Source organism: Pholis gunnellus (assembly GCF_910591455.1).
Source record: "Pholis gunnellus genome assembly, chromosome: 15".
NCBI lineage: Eukaryota > Metazoa > Chordata > Actinopteri > Perciformes > Pholidae > Pholis > Pholis gunnellus.
In genome coordinates this window covers 20,735,168-20,760,577 of record NC_136542.1, presented here as the reverse complement: position 1 = coordinate 20,760,577, position 25,410 = coordinate 20,735,168, and the positions used below count along the sequence as shown (strand labels likewise).

Genomic DNA, 25,410 nt, shown 5'->3' with positions numbered 1-25,410 from the left:
CATGTGTGGTAAGTTGATCTAACGGCAGACCGACCTGAGTTTTCAGCGTCCTCTCTGACTGCAGCTGCTTCTCAAAGGCCTGCTTCATCTGGCTGATCTGCTGCTCCCAATCCTTTGACTTTTCTGATTCTGAAAAAAGAAGAAAAAAAAAGACACACAAAAATGATAAATGTCAAACCTGACAGTATTTTTGCTTACAACAACATTTAAATTACAAGTAAAATTCTAAACATTTGAATTACCTTCTATTGCCTCCTTCAGTTTGTTGTTCAGCTCCTCCTTCTCATTGGCTAGGTTGGCGACATCACTGGTCAGGGTCCTATTGGCTTCCTCCAGCTGCATGGAGCAGGAAGTACTGTCATATTTACTATATAATGGGAGGTTATGAGCACCGGCTAGGCTGTTTGCCACTACCGCCTGTTGTCCAACCTGAACTCTTAAGGGACAGTTCACCCCAAAATCAAAAATATATATAGTTCCTCTTATCTGTAGTACTATTAATCCATATCGAGTGTTGGACATATCAGTGTGCTCAAAGCGCCGAAGAATCAGAAAAAAACAACAGCCATGTTCCAGCAATCCTGACCCGGTTACGTAAAATAATCCACAGACCTTGCTGTGAGCAGTTTCATGTAGGAACTATTTTCTTTCTACCAAACTACACCCACCAACCGCATCACCGTGCAGAAGGAAGAGATCATCTACACTCGACACTGCTAGCTCACCTAGCACCACTGAGCTAGCTAACCATACAGCTCAGCCATCAATGTTTCTATCTCACGCTGTCATGAGCCTCTCGTCCATGAGTGGATGCACGCTTCCTTCTGCGCTGTGATACGGTTGGCGGGTGTAGTGTGGTAGAAAGAAAATAGTTCCTCTCGGAAACGTTGATTATGATCAAAAATATGTGTATTTGATTTTGGGGTGAACTTTCTCTAAGTCTTTGTACAGCTTGAGAATGCGCTGAATTTACACTTTATCATTATACATCATATTGTATTACTTCAGTAACGAGGCAAGCTATCCTCTTTATCCAACGGGATGAACAGCTGCATACCAACACATCCAAAAACAAACAGGAAACCCTCTCAGATCATGTAGATTGGATATATTTACTGCGACAGGACTCACCGAACCGATGGTGATGTCCTTATCAGACAGCTCCTGGCGGTGGCGGGCCATCATCTCCTTCAGCTCCAGCTCCTTCATTATCTTCTCCTTCTCCAGGTCTGAGTACTGCTCCTCGGCGATGGAGCGCGCCAGCTGCTCCGAGTCGGCCTTCGTCAGTGTGATCTCGAGCTGAGCCGCCAGCGAATCCCTGAAGGAGAACCAACGAGTGTTAATGGCAAACCAACGTCTCGTTCTGAGATGCAGATTAACGGTCCGCAGCATCCTTATTCCGTCTATGGTTTTGTCCTTGATTATTAAAGTGGATTAAAAAACAGGGAGAATATCTTCAAGCAGCCAAACCACCTCTCCTCCTGTAGCTCCTGCAGAGACTGCTGTGTGTCTTTGTATAGCTTGTTCCTCTCCTCACACTCCTCCTTTAGTTCACGGACCTGGGTCTTGTACAGCGTCTGGGAAACACGGCACACAGGTGAAATACGCATCGCAACTCTTGGTTTCATAAAGGCAAATAGTTTTCAGAAGTATTCATGAATATTCACAGTGCATAAAGATACAGCTATGATAAAAAGGAACGAATCATTTGTGTCCTTTTAAATCATTTGGATTACTCCATTTACACAGCCCATGTAATGTTTTACCTTCTTATAGAAATGTGTGAAAAAATCATCAGCTATTCAATACAGTGTAATGAATACACATTACAACATGCTTTAGCTCGTGAAATAAATAGGAATATTGTTCTGATGGCACATTACAGCCCACACGCTCAGCAAGCAGGATGCAGAACCGTAACGTGTTCTTCATTTCACATCCACACGCAGGAAAAGACTCACAGAGAAATACTGTTCGGCTTCTAACTGGTCCTGCAGCTCCTTCATTTGCCCGTCTGTGTCCTGTCTATCTCTGCAGTACAAAAAAACAATCTATTACTCATCATCCTCTTTGTGTCAGAATATTAAACCCTCGAGCATGAACGCTAGAACAGAGGTTAAAACTAAGTGCACACTGACTTGCGCAGCTCTTGGTTCTGTTTCTCCAGGCTGCGTTTGATGTCGAGCAGGTGATTCGCTTCCTGCTTGAGCTGCTTCTCGGAGGTTCGCAGAGAATTGAGCTGCTGGTTCTGGGCCTTCAGGTCGTTCTGGGTCAGATTGCGCTTCTGGGTCTCCTGCTCGATCTTCAGCGTCAGGTTCTTCACCTGAGAGAATGAGCACAACGCAAAGCGGGGAGGCGGGTTTTTAATACTTAGATGCCTGCACTTACCGCTATTGTCTCAACTAGCTCACAGTTACTCCTCCACAGCTCACATTTGTTTGTGTGGGTGGCATTTAATATCTAAACAGCACACCGTTTCCCCTGAAGGGAAGACGAACACTCCCTCACCTCCTCGGTTAGTCGGTCCTTGTGTCTGCGCAGCTCATCGAGTTTCTGCAGAGCCTGTTTATAGTCGCAGTCCATCATGCTGCTGTGCTTCTCCAGATCCAGGATTCGGTTCTCCAGCCTGAGTTTGGCTGCCCGCTCCTCCGCCAGCTTCTGATCCATCTCTGGATGAGGGTTGTGTCACACATTTTCCACATGTTAAAGTCATGTTAATCAGTGGTGTGTAAAGGCGTGATAATAATTGCAAATTTAAATTCAAATCTCGAATGTGTTGCTTCTCCCTCACACTATATATTGTGTGACGGTACAAACTAAGATGAACGAGGAGGTTTGTGAGAGTGCAACTTTCCCTGCCTTTACCCTTCATGGACTCTGACTTGGCTCCCTCGATGGTTACTTTGATCTTGCTCTTGTCTGCCAGCAGTGCCCTGGTGGCCTTGTGAGAGGCCTCCTCCTGCTCCAGCTCCTGCTGCAGCACCTTCAGCTTGTAGGTCAAATCAATCTCCTTGTTGCTCTTCTCCTGCGCAAACAAAACGAGGGCGAACGATGAAGGCCTGCGAGCAAAACTCAGCTGGCAACCACATATCCAACAACACAAATACGTATGCGATGCCATTCGCTGCACCAGCTCAACTTCAGACTTCCTGCGGCACAGTAGAGCCCAAAAGAGGAGCACTAAACTAAAAGGTATAGTTTTATTAAGTGTACTGGGGTTGAATGAGGTACTTATGCCGTCAGATGTACTGAGGAACTGAAGCCGTTATCCATGCGCTCTACAAAGCCACTACACAGTAATCTTACCCTGCAGAACACAGGGTTACTGGTCAACCGTTGGCTGACATCGGTTAGTTTGTTATTGTGAAACTTTGAGTTAGTTTGGATTCACCAAAGTCACACAATAACAAACTAACCACTTAAGGCAGCCCAAGTAGACCATCAACCTCTGTGTTCTGCAGGGTAAGATTACGGTGTAGTGGCTTTGTAGAGAGCATCGATGGATGTACAAGCTTCAGTTCAGCATCAGTAACTATTGTCTGAAAGGTAAAAATATTCTAAATATAATGAAGATATACTGATACACTGACAATGGATACGTAACTCACACAACCCCTCAAAACATCCAAACTACCCCTTTAACGTAATCTGAAATAACAAAGAATTAAAGCACTGAGTGATTATAGTGCCTCACTAACGACCCATCCGAATAGTCCAGAGGCAAATTCTTCACTAAAGCCCTTTAAGCTTCAGCTCCAGGATCAATATGCCCTTTGCATTATTTAGCAACCAATAGACCTCACCAGCTGATCCGTGTAAGTACTTGGAAGATTACAATTCTATTAAGACGCTGGCCATTAAGTGTAATCAGCAGCATGTTTGCAATTGTCAGTTGTACAATAATCTCTAAAGAATAAGGCTTTTAAACCAGTTATGGACCGGCCTCTTTAATGAGTTTGTAGAGTATTTATCTGTCCTGTGTTGTGATGCTCCCACTGCAGCAAACCAGAAGAAAAGCACTAGAAGAAAAGCTACCAAAGTCCTCTGGGGATGAACCATTCTGTAGGTTTTATCTTGGGAGTTCAAGATGTCCAAATGAACCGCCAGGTATTCATATTACATTACATTCGTTACAAGAGAGCATCCCAAAATACTGAAAATGTAAAATTTACAAACCAATGACGAATACGGTCCATAAGCTAGAAAAACTGCTTTACCTTCTCCAGATCGGTGTGTTTCTCCTGAAGCTGTCTCTTCTCGGTCTCGGTCTTGCACTGAGTCTGTCTCTGCTGACGGGCCTCCTCCTCCAGGCCGGAGATGCGTCCTGCAAGACCAAACCAAGAGAGTTCTCAGAGGAGCAGGTTTAGAAGTCAAAAATACCTCCAAACGTGCATGTAACATACTACAAACCAAAAACTTCCATTGTCATTATTGGTATGCATACACTGATCTGTGGCCAGCAGGACTGGGGCAGTACGGAGCAGCATACAAGTAAGTAAGTGTGTTGCTTTATCCACCAGCCATGTGCCACGGTTTGTTTGTTTGTTTACACACACACACACACACACACACACACACACACACACACACGATTATTCAAAGTCATCTGCTCATGGACAACATTTTGATTATAAATATTCACATGGTTCAAATGAATGCTTATTTCTCAAATATTCAGGAGAAAGCTCTTCACTGCAGATTAAATTACATTACACGTGTTGGTCAGTGCATCCGCTGACCAACACGTGCAGTTTGCACTGTGTATGTTTCCAGTATGACCTCGGCTCAATTAAGGCAATCAGATCAAATCTTTCCTATGACAGTTTACTGCCCTAACCAGACCGAGGTTACATTATTAGCCCCGACTCGACTACAATGCAGGAACCGGCTGTTGCTTTATTTAAGGGCAGAGAGGAGAGCTAGTATTTCATCTTTTGACTTTGTTCAGTCGGTGTAAATATCAGATGTATTTGTTCTGGTTTGGATCGAGGCCGTTGTGGCTCTGCAGAGCCCCTCCAGACAAACCCGTTTAGATGAAAGCTCTTCCGAATGAATTCCAATAAACCTGTCTCACGCACACGCGCACAAAGATAGCGCCGCCGTTGTTTGCTGAAATGGATTCTGACTGCGATGATGCTGCAGTGCAAACTCTTTATCGAGGCCGGAAAAGCCTCTTTGCTTTTTTTGGCAGACAGAAGGTGACTAATTTCTATCCGAGGCGTGTCATAGAATTTTAATATAATCTTTTTTAATAAAAACCCACAACAAAACTATCCCTTTAAAACCAGACAACCATTGTTTACAGACTAGAAATCTCCCTAGATCCAGTATTGAATACCGTGTGTGTGTGTGTGTGTGTGTGTGTGTGTGTGTGTGTGTGTGTGTGTGTGTGTGTGTGTGTGTGTGTGTGTGTGTGTGTGTGTGTGTGTGTGTGTGTGTGTGTGTGTGTGTGTGTGTGTGTGTGTGTGTCACCCACCCATCAGGTCGCTGATGGTCTCGGAGCCCTGGCTGTGCTCCCTCCTCTCCGCCTCCAGCGCGGCCTGCAGGCTGATGCATTCCTTCTCCAGGCTCAGCTTGCTGCGCTCCAGCAGGCAGCTTTTGTCCTGCAGCTCGCGCACGTTGGCCTCCAGCTGCTGCAGCTGCTTGCTGCTGTCCGTCTGGGTTTTACGGAGCCTCGTCGCTGCCTCCGACTCGGCCCGCAGCAACATGTTGGCTTCTTCCAGCTGGACGGAAACAAAAAAAGTGTGACGATTAGTCAGAAATGGTTTCATTTCACTTTCCAATCAACTATTTTATTTTGGTATAAAGATAAATCGGCTTAGTGCCGTTTATAATAAACAATTTAGTACTTCCTGTTTGGAGGATTTCACATATTTCAGAAATTTAGTTTGACCTACCCGTTAACAATCATTTCTGTATATTTACAATAGTAAGTGGCTTTACAGACATTAAACCTCAGTCAGTGCCTACAGAAAAAATACAACTGACAGTATAAGTGACGGACCTGTTTCTGCAGGTGAATGTTCTTCTCGTTGGAAATGTGTGAATTCTGATTTCTCTTCTTCATGTCATCCAGCTGGTCTCGAAGGCCGTTGACTGCACAACGCACAAGAACAATTTAGAACGGTGAATCTCTCAATGCACCACTATAATATACATTACATCAGTGGTGGGCCGTCAGGGCCTGCAAAACCTTCTCTACTGGCCTAAACGGAATCTCAAAGATATAGCTATTTTATAATTTAATAATTTTTCATAAATACACATGTGTTCTAATTATGTTTCTCATTGCACAACTCCTGTCTTCCTCAGTTGCTCTGCTTCCAGTGCAGCTTGTTTTAAGGAGAGCTTTTATCCAATCAGATTTCAGGTAAGAAGAGAGGCCCGAGGCCCGCTAGGTAGACTTTGCAGATTAAACTAAATGGGGACGATATTGTTGATTGTTATAGTCTTCAACCAATCAGATCCTTAGTTTAACATGTTGGGAGTATTCTTTGACATGTCAGAGCTGTCTAGGTGGCCTACAAGTACGTCAGCATTATCGTGCGGCGTGATTGGTCAGTGGGCTAGCGGCAATGTTGTGAAGCTGAAGCTAGCTAGCAGAACTTATTAGTAGTAGTAAGAGTTCAAGTTGAAAGATATGTAAGAAGTTATGAAATTTTTAGCGTTTTGCTTGGTGTAGCTTTGTTTTTTAACACTCAATGGCTGAAGGAGGAGGAGAAATGGATTTGGGAGTTACTGGCAACGCCTTTCTGGAGAAGGACATTTCAGGAAAAAATGGACATCGTAAGAAAGGGTCGGCCAACCCCACAGCTAGCAGCCCTGACCCAGCCAGGAAAAGGATTTGTACGAACGGTAATACTGGCTAACAGCGTCGGAGAAGCGTTGCACATTTTATGGCTAAGAATGCGTTTCATTTGCGACTGAGCGTCTTGGTGTTTGAAGCTACGCTACGCTAACTTGAGGTGGCTAACCAAGGCAGCAACACGACACCATAGGACACTTACAAGCTACGGTGCTTTTGAAAACTTTTGCTGAGACCCGAGTGGATCTACAACTCAGGAGGACCTCTGGCTGGAACTGAACCGCACCGATGTTCTGTACAACCACGGTATTAAACTCTTTGTAATCAAAGGAAGGAGGATGGACTTTGTCTTTAAGTGAACAGCAGCTTTGGTAGGTGAAGTGCGCTTGTTTTACATCTGCAGTAGCATTACTACTGTGTTCATTTGTCTATTGTGTCGTTTTTATGATATGATTAATATTGTTCCTTCTGATGTGAATAATATTTGAATGGATTGTGCTCTTCAGTGTGCGGTGGAATACGTGTTGTAGCACTGCAGAGTTGCTGGATTGATTTGTCGTGCTTTATTGTCAGATAACTATATGTGACTGGTTCTTGTGGGTTTGTTCTTGTCATTGTGTTAATTACATTGATTCTGACTTGTCCGTTAATGATGAAGCATCCCATCATGCGTGGGGTTAGGGTCCGGACATTTGATTCTCTGTTTTGGGTTTTGGTTTCTTTTCCAAAGCAAGAATTATGGTCTGGAGAAATGGGGATTGTGTGGCGATGTTGAATCAGTAGGGAACAGCTAAACGCTGCGGGGAGAGTGCTGCTGTTGGTTTCCTGCTAAGCTAATTTAGCATAGTGTGAGAACACACATGCATCACCAGAGTACAATGTTCTTCTTCCGTGGTGGGCGTGTCAGACAGCACGTTGGGTGGGTTGCCAGGTTGGGCGCAGTGGCTTCACCGAAAGAACATAATATTTATGAACACGTGTATTGTTACACCCCTAGAAACAAATAATAACCGTAGCTGTGGCATCATAATGAGGTTATTAGGAGGTGGTTCAACTGTAGTAGGACAGCACTGAAGGCCCAGGTATAAAATGAACGGCCCGCCACTGCATTACATACTATAATAGCAATAACCCTTCTTCATTATGAAGTTGTTTTTCTTATCAGTGATGGGCATCACAGAACAGGGCTGTCTAAGAATCTATTTGACCAGGTGATGGCAGCAATGTCCACATTATATCAGCCTGTCTGCAAACTTCTATCAAAACTCTCCTACTTCAAATTAAAAGCCTAACAATTTATTTAGTAAAAGGCCATATTTCAACGGATTCTTGCATATTAACGGTGATCTTTTAACTATGATCACTTGGCACCAAAAAAAGTATGCCTCTTGATATATATAAAAAACAAAATGTGATACCTAAACACATTTGATGGTGCATCAAATCTGCTGCCATGTCTCAAAAGAATTATTATTATGCAACAAGATAAGTGATTCATCCTATGTTTTCTATTCATTAAGCAACAAAACAAGTGTAAGGACACATTTATGAACAATATGTGTCTGTGTGTGTGTCTCGCGTCACCTTCGTTCTCGAGGCAGCGCTTCCTGTCGGCCTCACTCTCGGCCTTGCGGTGGCTCTCCAGGCTCTTGTGCTGTAACAGGGCTTTCTCTCTCTCCAGCTGCCTCAGAGTCGACTCCAGATTCTTTCTGCTGCTCACCTGAAATCAAGTCATTGAAACACTTTGCTCAACGTGTCCCATGGGGCCGGACTCCCTAACTCGCTTTATTAGAGACGGTTCCTTAGGGGTCCGATAGGGGCTCGGCACAAATACGATCCCATCGGACGTTTTAATGCGGTTATTTGAATTTCGTCAAGCGGTCCAGCGGAACCTCGCGGGACACGACGCACTGGCGTTCAACCGGTCGAGTGAGAAATCATCATTCTGACTTGAATACAGTTTTTGGGAAAAAGCCATAAAAATGGATGGAAAAAAATGGGGCGATCCTGGTACGGAAACCGGGTCCAAATATGCAAGTGATCTCTACACTAACAGGTGCCTTCACTGTTGTTTCGGGGGGAGTAGCTTACCTCTTCCTCAAGCTCTTTGGAGACTTTGTCCAGACGGCTGGTGGCAGCTCTGCAAAAAAAAGAAAAAGAAAACAGGACAACATTTGCATGAGCTGTGCGGGCGATATCTGCCAGTGGGTGCAACATGAAGAAAAGCTACCGTTTGTTATCAAACGTTTCTACAGCGGAACCTGTACCTGTGTTTGTGCTCTATGTCGCCTTTGACCTGCTTCTCATTATTCAGCTGCACCTCCAGGTGACGCAGTTTCTTCTGCAGTGCTGCCGACTGTGGAGAGAAAACAAACAAAAAGCAATCATGTCCTTGTGACTAGTCAAGTGCTCAAGTTCAAGAGCGGTTTGCAACCTTTAGCCCGTGTTTGACACTCAGGAATGTGTGCACCTTATGCCTGCATTGATTTGAACTTTTGGGCCACAAGATGTAAACACAAAACTGACATATCATCACCTTTAAAGTTGATGAGCTCTGTTTTGTTGTTTGGTATATCTTTGGCTCTTGTGTTGCAAAATGCTTCACTGTGTTCACCAGCTAGTTATTGTTTGGTGCTGGGCAGCTCGTGTAAAGTGTGTGTTATTACAGTTAAGTTAAGAGAAATAAGTTCTTAATTCTCAGTGTGCTTGTCACATAGACTGTTTATAAAGATGACCGCTCCTCAAAAGTGAAACCGAAACATCTCGTTCACCATGTTAGCTGACGAGACACGGGCCAGACTAAGATCAAATTACACGTCATGACATTTATCCCCAAAGATAGTTCTTATCACGCTGATGTATGCTCAAGGGATCAGCTTTCTGATAAGTTTGGTTTTAATTGTTATTTGATGCTATAAAAGAGTGATGTCATGCTTGACAGCTGTGAATACCAGCTGCTCTGAGTGAAGTGGTCAGAGAGCCGGAGGGCCAGGAAAACGCAACTTTAACTTTCCATAACCGTGATCGTCTGTTTCAAATGTATACTGCAAAGATCTTTATATACAGACTGTATCGCTAGCTAGCTTAGCAACATGTCCACTGACTTCATAAGGACAGCCAGCGCTGTCGGACCGCCGTGTTTTCAAATCAGATGACGTTTTTTGAAATACAACTCAAGCGTCTGTGTAACAAGACATACATCAATTAGCTCATAAATGAATCTAAAGATATATAGACATGGAGTTAATGTCAGTTAAGTACAGCAGCAAGGTTGCTCTCACGCTAGCAAGCTGTGCTCGTGATTGGCTCAGGATGTTTGTATGGGCGGGACCTCGATAGCTCTGATCACCACTGTGCAGACTCCAACCAACATCACCGGCAATATGACAGCAGGGATAGGGGGCTAGGGATATGTGCCTTCATTTTTGTACAGTGGGAGGAAGTGGAGACTTGCCATCCATCTAAATATATAGTCTGTGGTTTATAACTGCGATTATTTATAAACTTTTGATCTGAAGCTCTTTTAAAACTTCCCAAGATGAAAGTCCTGTACATCATATCACTTTGCAATGCAAATAAAAACCTGGGGCTTTGTCGTCTTCCTAGGAAGTGCTAGTTGATTGATAAGGCTGCTCAAGTAGCACTGAGGCCAATAACAGATTAGCTTTAAGGTCAGCCACTTACACCAAAAGCTGCTTAAGTATTTATGAGTGACTAAGAGCACTGAAATTCTAACAAAGTACAAATAAATCATGGGAAATCCTTTCTCTGAGTCATTTCCATCATAATCCTGAACGTCAGTACAGTATGAAACTGGATTGATCGCAATGTCAACAGTGTGGTCATGTAAAGTGATGCCTGGCTCATTCGTTTCCTGAGAGGCCTGGTTGGAGTTGCTCGAGGTGCGCGGAAGTGAAAAGAACCCACCTCTCCTTTCGAATTGTCGTGTGTCACCAAGATGTTGTTGGGAGCGTTTAATAACCTGAGGAGGGAAAGCGGACAAAATCAACACAAAGTCAAGATGACAGCCAAGAACAAATCTCTCTGAGTGCTGACATCTGATGAAATGATAAGATATCGCTAGAAGAAAACAGATGACTCACTGGTCTTCTTTGAAGTAAGTGAAGCCAACAAAGGGCAGCTGGTTTCCGACGAAGGCCTTAGGTTTGGGGAACGTTTCCACGTCGCCTTTGTCATCTTCGATCTCGTCGAAATTACTGGTGTCTATGTCACTGCTCAGCTCTGGGACCACAGGGGCGACCGCTGAGGAACGAGTGACAGAGAGAGAGAGGGAGAAAGAAAAAGAGGAAAAAGGCAAGTGGGAATTGCTGGAAAGGGGAAGCGCTGTGTAAACAAAACTTGGCTTTGCAGTTATTATAAATAATTCCTTCTTTGGCCGCTGTTCCAAAAGAATCCTTGTTTAACGTTCGAGTCACTTAAAGGGCTTGTTTTACTGGCTCATTGTGAGGCTGCTTGGTGAACCGTGGTGATACTGACTGTCTCTGATGGTGTCGAAGGTCCACTGGTCGTTCTTGAAGAAAGGGTGCCGCTTGATTTCCTCCACGCCGTTTCTGCCCAATCGCACCTCCCTCAAAACAAAGAGAGTGAATGAGTCGCGGAGCAATGACTAAATGCACCTTTTGTTTTCAGTTCAACGGTATCAGTGGCAACAGGCAAACATGACCTGTTGAGCCATATTCTTCTCCGAGAGCCATTGGACGCCAGAGCAAAACATACAGACATTGATTTTCGTTGGCCTAAAGCATCGCAAACCAGTGGTGGAAATACGACGGCGCATTAGGAAGTAAAAACAGAAAAACGTTAAAGAAATTAAAGTGGTCATTTTTCTAGAAAGAAACTCGATAATTTACGTAAGAAAAACTCCAATATTCTCGAAGATTTTAGAGTCAGAAATGTATGAGGAACCACGAGGCCTTACTCTGCAAGGATCAACCTCATCACACCACAGCGGACGACCTATCGAATTATACTTTGCAATTAGATTCAGCAATAAGGAAATATTCAAATAAGAGTTTTATTTTCTCGTAAATTTATGATTTTTGTTCACGTAAATTTACTAATCTTATAGAATACTCAAGTTCTATTAGTATAAATTTACCACTTTAATCTCAGAGAATATCCAAGTTTTTTTTCTTGTAAATTAAAAATGAAAATATAATCATCGTCAAAGTTCTGTTGTAAAAGGAGTTTTCCTTGTAATATTATCCCTCCTTCCTCTCTATTTCGCTGTGTAAAAAATATATATATATATTTAACCTACAATGGCCCTAAAACATCAGTGTGCTGTGTGCAGCTCAATAACATCAACATGTTATGTGAAGCCTGAGTACTGTAGCACATAGAAAGTAGCCCCTCCTGGCGTCGTCACAATCAATACTCGGAACATTTAGTGCGACTCTCAGTACCTGTCGGTCAGGAAGGCACAGATGATGTTTTTGGCATCTTTGGAGATCTCCACATCGTCGGGGAAGTTGAGGGAGTTCTTGTGGTCCATGATCTTGCTGTAGGTTCCCACCAGAGAGTCGGCATAGAATGGCGTGTCACCTGACGGCAAATTCAGTTACGTTAGCTGTAACGAACATTGGGTCTCGTACTGAGATGCTTCCAACACGCCGCACTTCTCCACTCTTGTTTTTTACTAAATCAATAACTTCATTAAAATGCTCACTGACCAACAAGCATCTCGAAGATGAAGACCCCTACGGACCACCAGTCACACTCTCTCCCGTAGTACCCGTCTCCTCCCTGGGATTTCAGCACCTCGGGAGAGATGTAGTCTGGGGTCCCGACAGCCGTGTCACAGTGCACCATGCCCATCTGCAACGCAAATCCAGGAGTCAATATCCTTCAAAACCTCTAAACGTTAGAGCCTGAAATCTCCATTATTCCAAACGAGATGTGTCAGCAGACACACAAAGCTTGCTGTGTGACTGAGTAACCATCCAGTCCGGAATCTCAAATGTACAACTACTGTAACGTCTAGAAGGGCTGTTTTAACTGCTACGGCGGTTTTGTTCATGAATCACATGCATAGCCCCCCCCCGACTCAACTCACCGAGTTCATCTTCATGCACGTGCCGAAGTCGGCCAGCTTGAGGTGCCCGAGTCTGTCCAGCAGCATGTTGTCGGGCTTCACGTCCCGATGGATGAAGCCCATGGAGTGGATGGCGTCCAGGGCCATCACCACCTCCGCCGTGTAGAACTTGGCCCACTTCTCTGGCACGTCGTAGGTGCTGGTGAGGTTGACCAGGTCGCCTCCTGGCATGTACTCCATCACCATGTAGAGGTAGTGCTCGTCTTGGAAGGCACAGCACAACTGGGTGGACCCAAACGCACAAGCTCTCGTTAGTAGCTATCTTTAAACTTTGATGATGGAGCCGTGGGAAGAGAGAGAGAAAAAAATCAGAAGCTGAGCGGTGAATTTAAAATGTGGTACCTGCACAACCCAGGGGCTGTTGGCGAAGGCCATGATGTCCCTTTCTTCCCAGAAGAAAGCGGAGTCCGAGCGCTTGATCATCTCAAACTTGCTCAGCACCTTCATGGCGTAGACCTTCTGAGAGGCTTTATGCCGGACCTGATAGCGGCGAGACCCAGTTATTCAGAGGTGGAAAAAGCAATGGAGAATTTCAGATTCTTCAGAGTCCAACATTTTGGTTAAAACGGTGGATTGCAGGTTACATAAAACTGCAAACTGCATCAAACCACCGACTGCCCTTCAATATCAAGTATTCCAGTCATAACAGATGATTTGTCCAGCAGAAAAAGTCCATTTTGAGTGTGAAATATTCTCATATAATCTCAAAGGCTTCGACTAGTAAAAGAGGCCGTGCGTCATTTATAAAACAGGGTTGTAACTGCATTGCACTTATGTGTAGAAACCCATGGCAGAGATCCTCATCACTCCACAGAACCTGTGCCAGGGACAGCTCGACAAATGAAAACCAATACTCACTAGTTGCACTTCACCAAAGGCCCCTCGACCGATGACTTTAACTCTGTCAAAGTCTTCAGACTTCATCTGGAGGTCTCGAGTCTGTCTAATGACTGTCTCATCTGAGTATGAAGAGAATACAAAAATGACATTAATGATGTTGTGAATTTACCACAAGAACAAATTATAGCTCAGCTTTGAAAGAAGGCGAATGTCCTCCATCTCCCTTTCTCTCCCTCTCTCCCCCCCTCTCCATTTCTCCCCCTCTCTCGGGCACCGAAAAAACGACTTACATCTGTTTAAGAAGGTTTCGATGTTTTTGTTCTTGCGTAGTGCGGGATAGTCCAGGTCCAAGACCAGGGCGTTGAGGGAGTCCTGCACAGAAAGAAAGAACAATCAGTCATCAGTCATGAGCGACACAGGTGATGTAGTCACCTTCAGCTGCTGGTTTTGCTTCTTTAGAGTTGACAGGGAGCTGGAGTTCTAACACGTTCTCTGCGTAGAGGAGAGTGGGTTGATCGCTAAAGCTTACGTCACAGTGAAACATGACAGATACTCAAATGACAAGAAGTGCTGTCTCCATTCCTCAGCATTCATTTGCCACAGGATTTGACATTCATGCGCAAAAAAAAATAATCACAGATTGAGTGCCAAAATATTTCCTGTTAAGATTCTAATCAGTTGGCTTAATGCTGGACATAACGTATTCATGATTTTTTTTTTTGCATAGTGCGAATATCTGAACTACAGAGGAAATGCATCATTCCTTATAAATAAAAATAGTTCCAGACACTTGTTTATAAAAACATGAAGCAAACGTAACTGGCAAACACGTTCTACCCAATAAAGGCAGTGGAGTGCAGGAGTGACTGGGCTTCACAGCATTACTGACCACTGACTGCGTCTCTACAGACAGTTTACTTTCTGAGTGCTTTCTAACAGCTTGGCCCCCGCATTTCACTCCACACGGATAAACTTGACGGACTGGATACATACACAGCAGCTACAGGCAAAGAGAAATGGTTTTAACTGAAGGCTTTAATCCTCGAGAGAGACAGAAAGAGGCAGGATGACTCATTGTTCTTTCCATCAGCAACAACCTACTAGATTCTGTCAATGATATTCATCTGCTGACAAATGAGGAACACACCGTTTTCTGTGATCACACAGTCTAAGGGAGATGATTGGACGTCCACACAGCGTGTAGTCACCACACATTTGTCCTTTCTGCATATTTCTGCCTGAACGCAGGAATAAATCCTCTCTGATGGGTCACGACCTGCTCACAGGAAATAACACGACAGCTGATTCTATAATAATTCACTGAATAGCAAAATAATGCTTAATATATCTGAGCTGAACATACTTACTATGGTGACTGAAATCAAATCGGTAAAAATGGGTGAATTTAGTGCAAAAGCTTCAGTAAATGTAAATATAATCTGTCCACTTTGACTTAAGAAGGGAAACTTGTGTATCAACCTAAAAGCATCAGTATTGTTGGAGCTACAGTCAAGGCTTTCCGGTACCAAACGTTTGCTCTCAATCCACCGACATTTCAAAGGTAACTTTTGCTTGATGCCAATATTTGCATTAAGATCTCAGGTATCATATTATGGCACCCAAAATCTGACAAAATGTAGTAAAAGGTTAAACGGAGAAAGTCAAAAATATAAATGAACTTCACAATAAATAATGTTCTTAAATGATTATGGTGATAAAAACAAGAGACATGAAGATAATGTTGTAGAAGCACGGAGTCTTCCAAGTAGTGTTAGCGAGCTAACGCTAGCTTTCCTCTTAAAAACTTTAGCTACTGTTTTGAAAAGTTCGTACAGTGATGGTTAGTGGTGCAACGGATCACGGATCGATCCGTGATTGTTCGGATCAACCCTAGTGACAGTACACCACTATGTGGGACAGTACATAGATGGTTAACACTACGTACTATGGCTGGTGTATTTTATTATTTTCACACACACACACACACACACACACACACACACACACACACACACACACACACACACACACACACACACACACACACACACACCAGGTCAACTGAACACAAGCTGACTATTTGTACAATCAGTCATTTCATAATGGATTTACTTTGACCCGGGGCAATGTAGGGAAACCATCAAATAAGCAAAAGACTGGCCGAGGCCAACCCGTAATCGTTACAGTGTGTTACAATAAGGAAGTCATCTATCAAATGTTGTCAGCTACGCATTCCTGAAATGGTCAACGAGGAGCTGTTTGGACCAAGCCGAACGTTAGAACAGAGAACGCAAGAACCCGGATCTGACCCAGCGCTCTTTCCTGGTTTCTTTCAAACGCGTCTTCCACTCGTCTCATTCAACCCTTCCTCCTCTCGTTCTCCCACCATCACAGTGCTGAGACAGGACGGCACAAGCTGTTTCACGTCGTCTGCAACTCATTTCTCCTCCACTGTTCTCCCGTCTCTTTTGACCCTTTTCCTCCGCTCTCCTTGTCCGTCTTATCTACCCTGCCCTGCCCCCCCCCCCCCCCCCCGCTCCCTCCATCGTTCTCCGCTCGGATGCAGTCAGTCCGCGGCGGGCTGCGCACTCCGTTTCATCATCTCAACTTTCGCTTCCCCATTAAAGGACTGACCTCACACAAAACTACTATTTAAGGAAGAAAAATAAATTACACGCGGAGAGGGGGGGTTTGCCGGGTGTACGTGCACGTCGGCGTGCACGCCCGAGGATCTCCCCCGCAGCAATACAGGAAACGATCCACCCCACCCCGGGGCTGGCAGATAAGTTCACTGTGTCATGAAGCCAGTCCCTGTGTGCAAGTCATTTCCTCTGAGGCAGCGTTCTCCGCTACCGTCGCTCTGCATTCGTAAAAACTATTTCACACATGCACAGCAGCTACAGGTGTGAGAATGTATGAATGCATCCAGTACATGATATGTTGCATGTGTTTGGATAAACTATTTACTTGCCTAAAACATCTCGACACTCACTGATGAGTCAGCTGGAGGCCCGTGATGTCTTCATGCTTCACTGCGGTCGGTGTTAAAGATGAAGCTGCTGCAGAAGCTACATTACCCACAACACTGTCAAGCTACAGGAGAGCTGCACTAGCCACGGGGGTTGCCCTTTTTTTGTGTCAGATTGTCAGATTTCTTAGTGTGATTTTCCATCAAAGGCCATTACCATGCACATGTATAACATCTGGACTGGCTGGTGTACACTACCTAAGGAGCAGGAGGGCAACCGGTCCCTGTGCATCAAGCAGCAACCATATAGCTCAGGTATCATTCCCTTAATGCCTCAGGCCTCCAATATATCATGCATTTAGTTTAAGTTTAAACAGTTTCATGTCGGCCTGTGCCTTTATGATAAATGAATGCTTGTGTATTTATTTATTTAAAGAATACTTCGTCCACAAAAACAGTAATTGTGTGTCAATCACTCGCCCAGTGTTACCTGGAACTCTTGCAGAAAACATTTAGGTTTTTTGGCAAAGACGCATGTGTTTAGTGAGCATAGGACCAGATAAATGAGCCCTTATACATGAGTTGTGTGAGTTTTGATATAGTTTTGCTGTCGTTACACCATTATTTAGTTTTCTTAAAGAATTTAAGACAACACATGGTGAGTAATTGATATACAAATGGTCATTTTGTGAAGTATTCCTAAAGACAAATAAAGATATTGCTTTATTGGTGTAAAAATGTTAACTCATGGTTTCATAGTAACTTGCAATCCAAACAGCATCACAGCAGCCTAAGGCCCGGTGATCAGACAGAGCGCGTTTAGCAGCCTGGTGCCGCTTTTTCTTATTGTTTTGCTGGGCGCCCTGAATGCCTGGAGTTTAAATACTTCTAACTCAACGATGTCATTCCCATGTTTTTCTGTTTTGTGTGACTTTTGCTGGATCCCCAGAGCTATACGGCTTTACAGACCATGTTACTGTAACGCAGTGGTGGGCTGTCAGGGCCTGCAAAGCCTTCTCTGCTGGCCGAAACAGAATCACAAAGTTAGAGCCATTTTATAATTTAATACTTTTTCTTAAATACACTACATGTATCATCATTTATAAAAATATTTTTCCCATTATCTTATTTTCTCATTGCACAGCTACTGTGTTCCTCAGTTACTCTGCTTCCAGTGCAGCTTGTTTTAAGTAGAGATTTTATCCAATCAGATTTCACCTCTGTGTCTCTAGGTAAGAAGAGAGGCCCGAGGCCTGCAGACTCACCAGTGCCTCCATGTGTAGTTTAAGTGAATGGGGACGATATTGTTAATTGTCAAAGTGTTCAAGCAATCAGATCTTTAGTTTGACATGTTGGGCGTATTCTTTGACGTGCCAGAGCTGCTAGCTGGCCTATAAGCACGTCAGCATTACGTGCAGCACAGTTTGCAGGAGCAGCTCTGCAGTGAGATGCAGCGTGTGCTGTGATTGGTCAGTGGACGAGCACGTGACTATTGTGAAACGAAATTTACAGCAGAGGCTTAGTCGGAGTAGTAAGAGTTCAAATTGAAAGAAATTATGATATTTTTTGCATTACCTAGCTTTGTTTTTTAACACTCAATGGCTGAAATTGGAGGAGAAACGGATTTATGAGTTGGGATTTAACGGTGGGATTAAACTCTTTGTCAACAAAGAAAGGAGGATGTGATCAGCATTTGGTAAGTCAACTGGTTTACATCTAATATCTGAATGGCCCTTGAGTGTGTAGCAGAATGCATGTTGCTGCTGTTGTTTTTCCGTTAAGCTAGTTAGCCTAGCCTCCCAGAACACTTGCGGAGCCCCAGCTGTTTTTTGTTGTGTTTTTTTTTTGTTCCGGTTCAGAGGTCACACAAACATTATATTTCCTACAATTTAAGCTTCTGCATTTTCCAAATGTACTAGTATTATTCAAACGTATTGTTCGGTTTGTAAGCCTCGTACCGAACGGTTTAATATGAATACGTATAGAGTTACAGCCCTAGAAACGAATAATAACCCAAGCTGTGGCGCCATCATGTGGTTATAAGGTGGTATTTCAGCAGTGATGGCCCACGTATAAAATGCACGACCCGCCACTGCTGTAATGTAACTATTAGGCAGTGTGCAGTTCATGGTTTGTGTTCAGCTAATGTTAGTTCGGTAGTTCCCTAGCAACAATAAAAAAAAATCTCTTTCTGACCAGGGCCTGAGGTTGGAGGCTGATGTCTGTTAGATGTCGGTGAAAATAAAGTACCGTCAGTTTGACAAATAATAAATACTTTCACAATTATCTGCAGGGCCGAGATAAGTAAACTATTTAAACCACGACAGGTTTCAGGCCTCTTGAGGTGGACGGACGGGAGCCGCTGCCTGCTCAGGAGTAAAAAACGTGGTCATAGGCAAAAGTTTGGTCGTTTGCAGAGGCGGCGCAGCCGGACACAGCTGGGACGGGTCCCGCGTGGAGCTTATGTACGTGGACAGACAACAATGCTCTTTCAAAGCAAATAGAGATCAAGTGTCACTGAATAGTTCAGAGGTCTTAAGTTATTTGCTCATCACAGAGATCCATTAACAATCAACCATGTACTGCTCCACTGTAAAGTGGAAGATGCTACGTTCCCAAACAGAAAGAACAAAGCAGCGTGATAGGGAGAGGACGTCTGTGCTCTGGACCAAAGTGTTCAAAGTAGAAACGCTCTTCTCCGTTCCACACATTTCCAGCTTTGGACATGAAAAAGATGACAAGCGATGTTCCACGACGGTGTGCAAAGTAAACACTGTGTTGCAATGCTTGGACTCGCTAACATCCCCAATCTGCAAACTGGACCCCTCGGTGACACATCATCCCGTTAGACAAGCTGAATCAAGTGCGGAGGAAGGAGAGATAAATAAATACGTGTTGCCCCGGTGACGGCGAAGCAGTGAAACAATGTTGTTTTTTTGCAAATCGAACTGAGAGTGAGAGGTGTCAGCTAGGCCATGTTTGCAGCTTACAATGACATATATTGCTTCTGAAAATGGGACGCATTCCCCTTTTAAAATGCTTTACTTAACCGCATTAGCCCCGTCGGTCACGCATAACGAGCTGCTGGAGTTCCCACAAGAGGAATGGTTGCATGCCGTTCCTCCATTTCGCTTCCATTAGCGTTACTGTAAAAAACATGCCAACTAGACTCTGGGGGACATTTCTGGGCTACTCAGCTGAAGCGGCTATTTATAAATATGAAGTAACTGACAAAGTGTCTGGGGAAGTGTAAAGCTGACTTTAATGCATGGAACATATCTGGACCTGTTCCAGACCATCACAGATCCGGCCCCCCCTCGTCACAGTGACTGTTGAACAATGGATCCAAATCATTACGACCCACGGCGTCAGGTGCTCGACACACACGACATACAGCAATGTCTGCCAGAGCTATCAGCAGGGGCTGTTATGTATCTATTAGATAGCACTTCAGCATTTTATCTCTGCTACACTGTCATCCAGCCAATGGGTTATGGCTGGTTGCTTAGCAACTCCTGCAAAATACAAAGAGTTGAAAACCAGTTGAGGCTTCAGAGAAGCAGCAGCAGCAGTTTTATAAGCACATTCTATTCTTTTCACATTTTTATTTACCCAACCTGCTGTTGACATTACGGAGCACTCGCTCCCCCACAGCCTGCTTCCACTCTTTAATCACTCTATAAAAAAAGCCACGTGGATCCACCGGTCAGGAATGTGATGATGTTAACCTGAAAGGAGCTGAACACAGAGAGGACCCTCCTCCTCCCCACCCCCTCCTCCTCCTCCTCCCCCTCCTCCTCCTCTCTCTCAGCCCTCTTCCTCCCCTCCGTACCCGTCTCGTCACTGGGCATGTGGAACAGAGAAGTGAGCGCCTCCGCTCTGGGCTTTAAAAGGATCGGGCAGAGAGAGTTAATGTTTTGATTGAATTCCAGCCGTTTTAAAAATAGTCGGCGGGGATAAACGGTGGGCCGGGGCGGAGCAGGGGGGACCGTGCCAGGCCGGGGCCCGAAAACTCTCCGAGGAAAGACACGACGGCAGGAATCCCGCTGGGGCCTCGCAAATAGCACGGCTAATGCCTCCGCAGGGAATAACAAGGGGACGTCTTACTCCTGCATTTGACAGATTTCTGTCCCATGCTCCTGTGCCCCGAGCACGTTTGGCACCCATGCTTTATCATAAAGTATACGGAGGAATGTGCCTGAACACACAGCGAAGGGAGGACTGCATGTTCATAAGGTCCTGCTGTGTGTGTTATCCTAAAACTCGGCTTTCTGAATGCTAATAATGTTCCAGAAACGAAAACACGATAAAAGGGAGGGGGGGGGGTTTCTAACTGCAAACCAACTTTATCGTTGAACACATGTACAACAATGTTGTGTGATAACAACAACAAAACATTGTATTATCGTTTAACCCAGTGGTGCAGATTAATCTGAGAGGTCCCAAGATGACTAAATGGATAAGAAATATATTTATTACAATATAATATATATAATAATTTTTTCGCCCTTCCATCAAAGGAAACAATCATAAAAAGGGAAATTCTTTTTTTCTCCCTTTCCTCTTGAACTTCAACATAATTCACGTCAATACTAAGGACATGGTCTGTGATGAAGGGGCACAGATAAAGACAGGAGAGATCCACTCATTCATTTCTCAATTCATCGTACCAACAACAAGACAACAAGAGTTCCCGGAGCCCATGATGACGTCTAAAAAAGAAATGATGTTCACAATCATATCAGAGCGAGAAGTGAAAATATTCACATTTGAGAAGCTGGACTTAAAATACTCCCATCCTTACTTTTTCTTTTGAATATTATTATTATTTTATATTGTCTTTGTCACACGACTATCCATAGCCGGTTTGGTAACACGTGTGTGTGTGTGTGTGTGTGTGTGTGTGTGTGTGTGTGTGTGTGTGTGTGTGTGTGTGTGTGTGTGTGTGTGTGTGTGTGTGTGTGTGTAGGAGGTTGTGTTTCACCAGCAGGTTGTGATGGAATAACACTGCGGCTGCAGATGGATGGCTTATGTGTTGTGCGTGGGGGACTCCTGTTCTCTGCAAACTCACACGCCCTCATTTAAAACTAAAATACACAGAGATTCAGGTGTTAAACCTCTTCACCGCTCACACAAGGAGGAGGGTGGGGGGGCACCTACAGAATCTCGCAACAAGATTTGTGCATTCAGCCGGTGGAGACGTGATCAGTAAGGGAAGTAAAAGTCCGGTATCTAAAATGCTGTTTTTCTGAATGCACCGTTGTGTGCAGCAGCCCCCCCCACCCCCATCATCCCAGCCACGGTCCTTATGTCTAGACGAGAGGATCCGCCAGATTAAGACTGATCTCAGGGTGTATACGTTTCCTTTCACATGAGAACCATATACCGTGGTAAACACCTCGAGATGCCCCTCTGCAGTCCAAAATGTCAGATTATGAGCTGGGATGAGATTCACAGCAGTCAGTTTAAAGGTTCCTTTTACAACTAGACGGGTAGCGTAGTCGCAGCGGTAATAATAATTGGAGTTAAAGCCCTTTTTTTGTATTTCTGGACGTCCTGCATAACCAGTCAATTCTGGAGGTTAAGTTCGTCCTCATTTTTAGCATTCCTTCTCACATCCCTGTGAGGTGGATCTTGGCCCGGCTCGTGTCTTCTTCCATTTTTCCAAGGTATTATATAATGTGCCGTCAAGTATGTGTATATTTATCCGTGTGCTTTAGACTTTGGATGTTTGCTCGGTTTCTAAGTAATGTTTTACAGCAGGCTGGGGGGGATCCTTTTACCTTTTAAAGCAAAACAACAAAACTTTATCACAAATACATTACTTTTGAAGTTATTTTGACATACTGTGCCTGCCAGTGAGACGATTTTAACAGTCAATAGCTGTCGGATGTATCACAGCAGCTGGGAGATCAGCAAACCGTTCACTACAAATGCAGCCGGTTTGTCGTTAAACCGTGATTCTCCACCAGAGAAAAGCAGCAATACAGTACAAGAAAACAACTCAGGTTCACAAATACAAAACCATTAACGTCTAAACAAATAGAAATGCACCAACACCCAAATGTAACATTCTACCCTTGGGCAAATGTCTATCTGTGCACACAACTTTAGAAGCTTTAGCTGTGATGTGACTTTGTATGATATTGCTAATAAATTGCTAAAAAATGTGAGACAGAAAGTATCGGCACCACAAATGATGCAACCGAGCGCTAACAAAAAGCCCGTGGCTAGCTAAAAACAGCACAGCTCAGCATGTCAAAGGACTGTTTGAGCACCCCATGTCTACCAGGGGTGCAGCGATAACTGACCTGATGATGGGAGAGTTAGCAAGCTAATGTTAGCTCAGTGTTAGCAAGCTACTGTAGTTAGTTAAGGCACTAGCAAACCCAATACTGCATAGCTTTCTGAGCCACGTTCCACTACTAATACTGTCGAAATGCTTTGGCGTAACTTACACAAATAGTTAGCCGAAGAAAAGGGACATTTGAACTAAATGCCAGCTGCACACGTGTCAGGATGAAACCGTTTTCTCCATTCTTCCAGCTGATTGCTCACTTTTGTCTCTATAGCACCATGTAAAACCCCAACGAGTCACTAATTAACATGTTATATCTCAACTGTTTCATCTGTACAAAAGCATTGTTTTAATACACATGTTGTCATTTTTTCCAGGGGGGTTCTGTGCCAGACTTCAAAGCCAACTTCCTGAAGTCCTGTCTTCACAGTGACGTTGCCAGGCAACCAGAGGAGATCCCAGCAAGTCATATGGCCAAATGATATTCACACATATGCCTACAAAAACACTGTTTTTGTACGGATTAATCTAAAACATATGGCTTTAGATGTGCTGGTAGGTGGATTGTGTTACCTTTGAGACAGAGCTAGGCCCCGTTGCTAGTCTTTATGCTAAGCTAAGCGCCTGCTGGCTGTAGCTTTATATTTACCGATGTGATATCAATCTTTATCACTAAACTCTCAGCAAGAACGCCGATAAGTGTATTTCCCAAAAAGTCACACTATCCCTTTAAGAACTTAAACGTTAGAATGACTTTGTACAGAGACACAAGTTAGTGGAATAGGAGTATTTGTAGTTCAACCTCAACCCCTGACACAAAACGAATCAGAGATATTCAGAATAAATCTCGTGGGCCATCTATGTCTGTAGCAAACCAGGGATTACTGATGAAGCTACATGTTGTGACCACTAAAGAAGACTGGGCGATACATAGCTGAAGTGAAGTGTGACATTTTAAGAGCTCCGACGGCGGAAGACGCCGGGGTCTTCTCCACTGGAGTGGAGCAAAAAACAAAAAAAGACTAAGGAGAGGCTCTCACAAGAGGAGGTGTGGAGCAGAGAGACTGGCTTGTTTTGCAGAAAAGAAAAAAGAAAAAAAAAAATACAGAAAAAATTGGCCGGGGCCACCGTCCCCAGTGCCTTATAAGGCAGTGTTTCTCTCCAGCTAGCACATTGAAGCAGGGACTGCTGCTGCTTGCCTCAGAGCAACTCAACTGCACTCCGGAGACGGAGAGCGGACACTCTAGGTTGACTATGGGGGTGAAGACCGTCTGTCACGACACACGGGGGTTATCCCCACCTCCTTAAGCTACACAAGAAAGGAAGAAGTTCCAGTGTGGAGAGGGGAGGGGGGGACAATAAGATAAGAGAAGGCTGAGGAAAGGGGAGACGGGAGATGCTGGATTAGAAGAGGAGCGGTAAACATTAGGTGGGAAAGGAGCGGACAACGTAGGGAGACGAGGAAAGGGGAGTGGAAGGAATAAGCCAAACCAAACAAGTGCGTTATATGAAATGTCATGGTCACCTAATGCTGTGTAAGGATCACACTGAAATGAATGGGAAAGAGAGACCCAGGGACTACCCCCCTCCCCTCCCCTCCAAAAGACATGATCTGGAAGACATCATCAGGCTGAACACTGTGCTATAAGCATCCCATATCGGCCCACGGCTCGAGTGCCGAACACGAAGTTATCTGGCAGTGCCAGGTCTACAGCTGCATCAAGAGGCTCTGGAGCTGGAGCTACAGTTAAAATACCTGCAGTGTGTTTAACAAGCCCGAGGGAGGGGGGGGGGCTGAGCTGCAGGCTGAGAGGGAGCAGCAGAGCCAGAGGAAAATAGGAGATAAGGCTGGAAAAGTGAAAGGGGAAAAGCACAGTCACTCGACAGGGGACTTTGAGCCCCATATATAGCTGCCGGACTTATTTACCCAGTGAGGTCATTTCCTTCAGGACAGCAGAAAAGGCGACTTGTGTGACCCGCGATCGAGCGCCCGCGGTTTGTCTTTATCTCGAGAAATGCCCTCTCTTTTGCTTGCCCTTGGCGATCGCTCCCTGGGCTCGCGGTTGCCAGCACTTCAGTCAGCGGCGGCGTGCTGCCAAATAATGATCACAACGGTTTGCACAAGGGGGAAGGTTGACTTCAGGTTACATTTGATTGAAGGCTGATAGAGGCCGTAATAGCGATGGACAGTTTATATGACCACGGTGTATGGCGCCATTAAAGCATCACGTGCGTGATTGTCTGCCGAGCGCTCTTGGAAGCAGGTGAGATGTACGGGTTCATCACTGATGAACGACACAGTTTGTCCCAGCTTATTCAGGTCAGATTTCTTTACAGGAAGGTCAGCGAGTTTACTTGACAGATGCTGCAGATTCCTCGCTGTC

The 25,410-nt window shown here is 44.5% G+C and overlaps 1 protein-coding gene across 2 annotated transcripts in view; it reads right to left on the bottom strand.

Moving 5' to 3' along the window:
• The window catches only part of rock2a (rho-associated, coiled-coil containing protein kinase 2a), a 32,847-nt gene that overhangs the window by 4,928 nt on the left and 2,509 nt on the right, over nt 1-25,410 (bottom strand). For both annotated transcript variants that reach the window (XM_079175258.1, XM_079175259.1), the window contains exons 2-24: nt 14,051-14,132; nt 13,779-13,879; nt 13,263-13,400; nt 12,882-13,142; nt 12,499-12,643; nt 12,232-12,370; nt 11,303-11,394; nt 10,909-11,068; nt 10,733-10,787; nt 9,073-9,161; nt 8,897-8,945; nt 8,390-8,525; nt 6,005-6,096; nt 5,477-5,723; nt 4,218-4,324; nt 2,866-3,025; nt 2,509-2,669; nt 2,139-2,323; nt 1,962-2,031; nt 1,474-1,577; nt 1,132-1,318; nt 243-336; nt 35-129 (exon numbers count right to left, since the gene is read on the bottom strand). In XM_079175258.1, the coding sequence (XP_079031384.1) occupies nt 35-129; nt 243-336; nt 1,132-1,318; nt 1,474-1,577; nt 1,962-2,031; nt 2,139-2,323; nt 2,509-2,669; nt 2,866-3,025; nt 4,218-4,324; nt 5,477-5,723; nt 6,005-6,096; nt 8,390-8,525; nt 8,897-8,945; nt 9,073-9,161; nt 10,733-10,787; nt 10,909-11,068; nt 11,303-11,394; nt 12,232-12,370; nt 12,499-12,643; nt 12,882-13,142; nt 13,263-13,400; nt 13,779-13,879; nt 14,051-14,132 (2,949 nt within the window). The remainder of the gene's footprint in view (nt 1-34; nt 130-242; nt 337-1,131; nt 1,319-1,473; nt 1,578-1,961; nt 2,032-2,138; nt 2,324-2,508; nt 2,670-2,865; nt 3,026-4,217; nt 4,325-5,476; nt 5,724-6,004; nt 6,097-8,389; nt 8,526-8,896; nt 8,946-9,072; nt 9,162-10,732; nt 10,788-10,908; nt 11,069-11,302; nt 11,395-12,231; nt 12,371-12,498; nt 12,644-12,881; nt 13,143-13,262; nt 13,401-13,778; nt 13,880-14,050; nt 14,133-25,410) is intronic.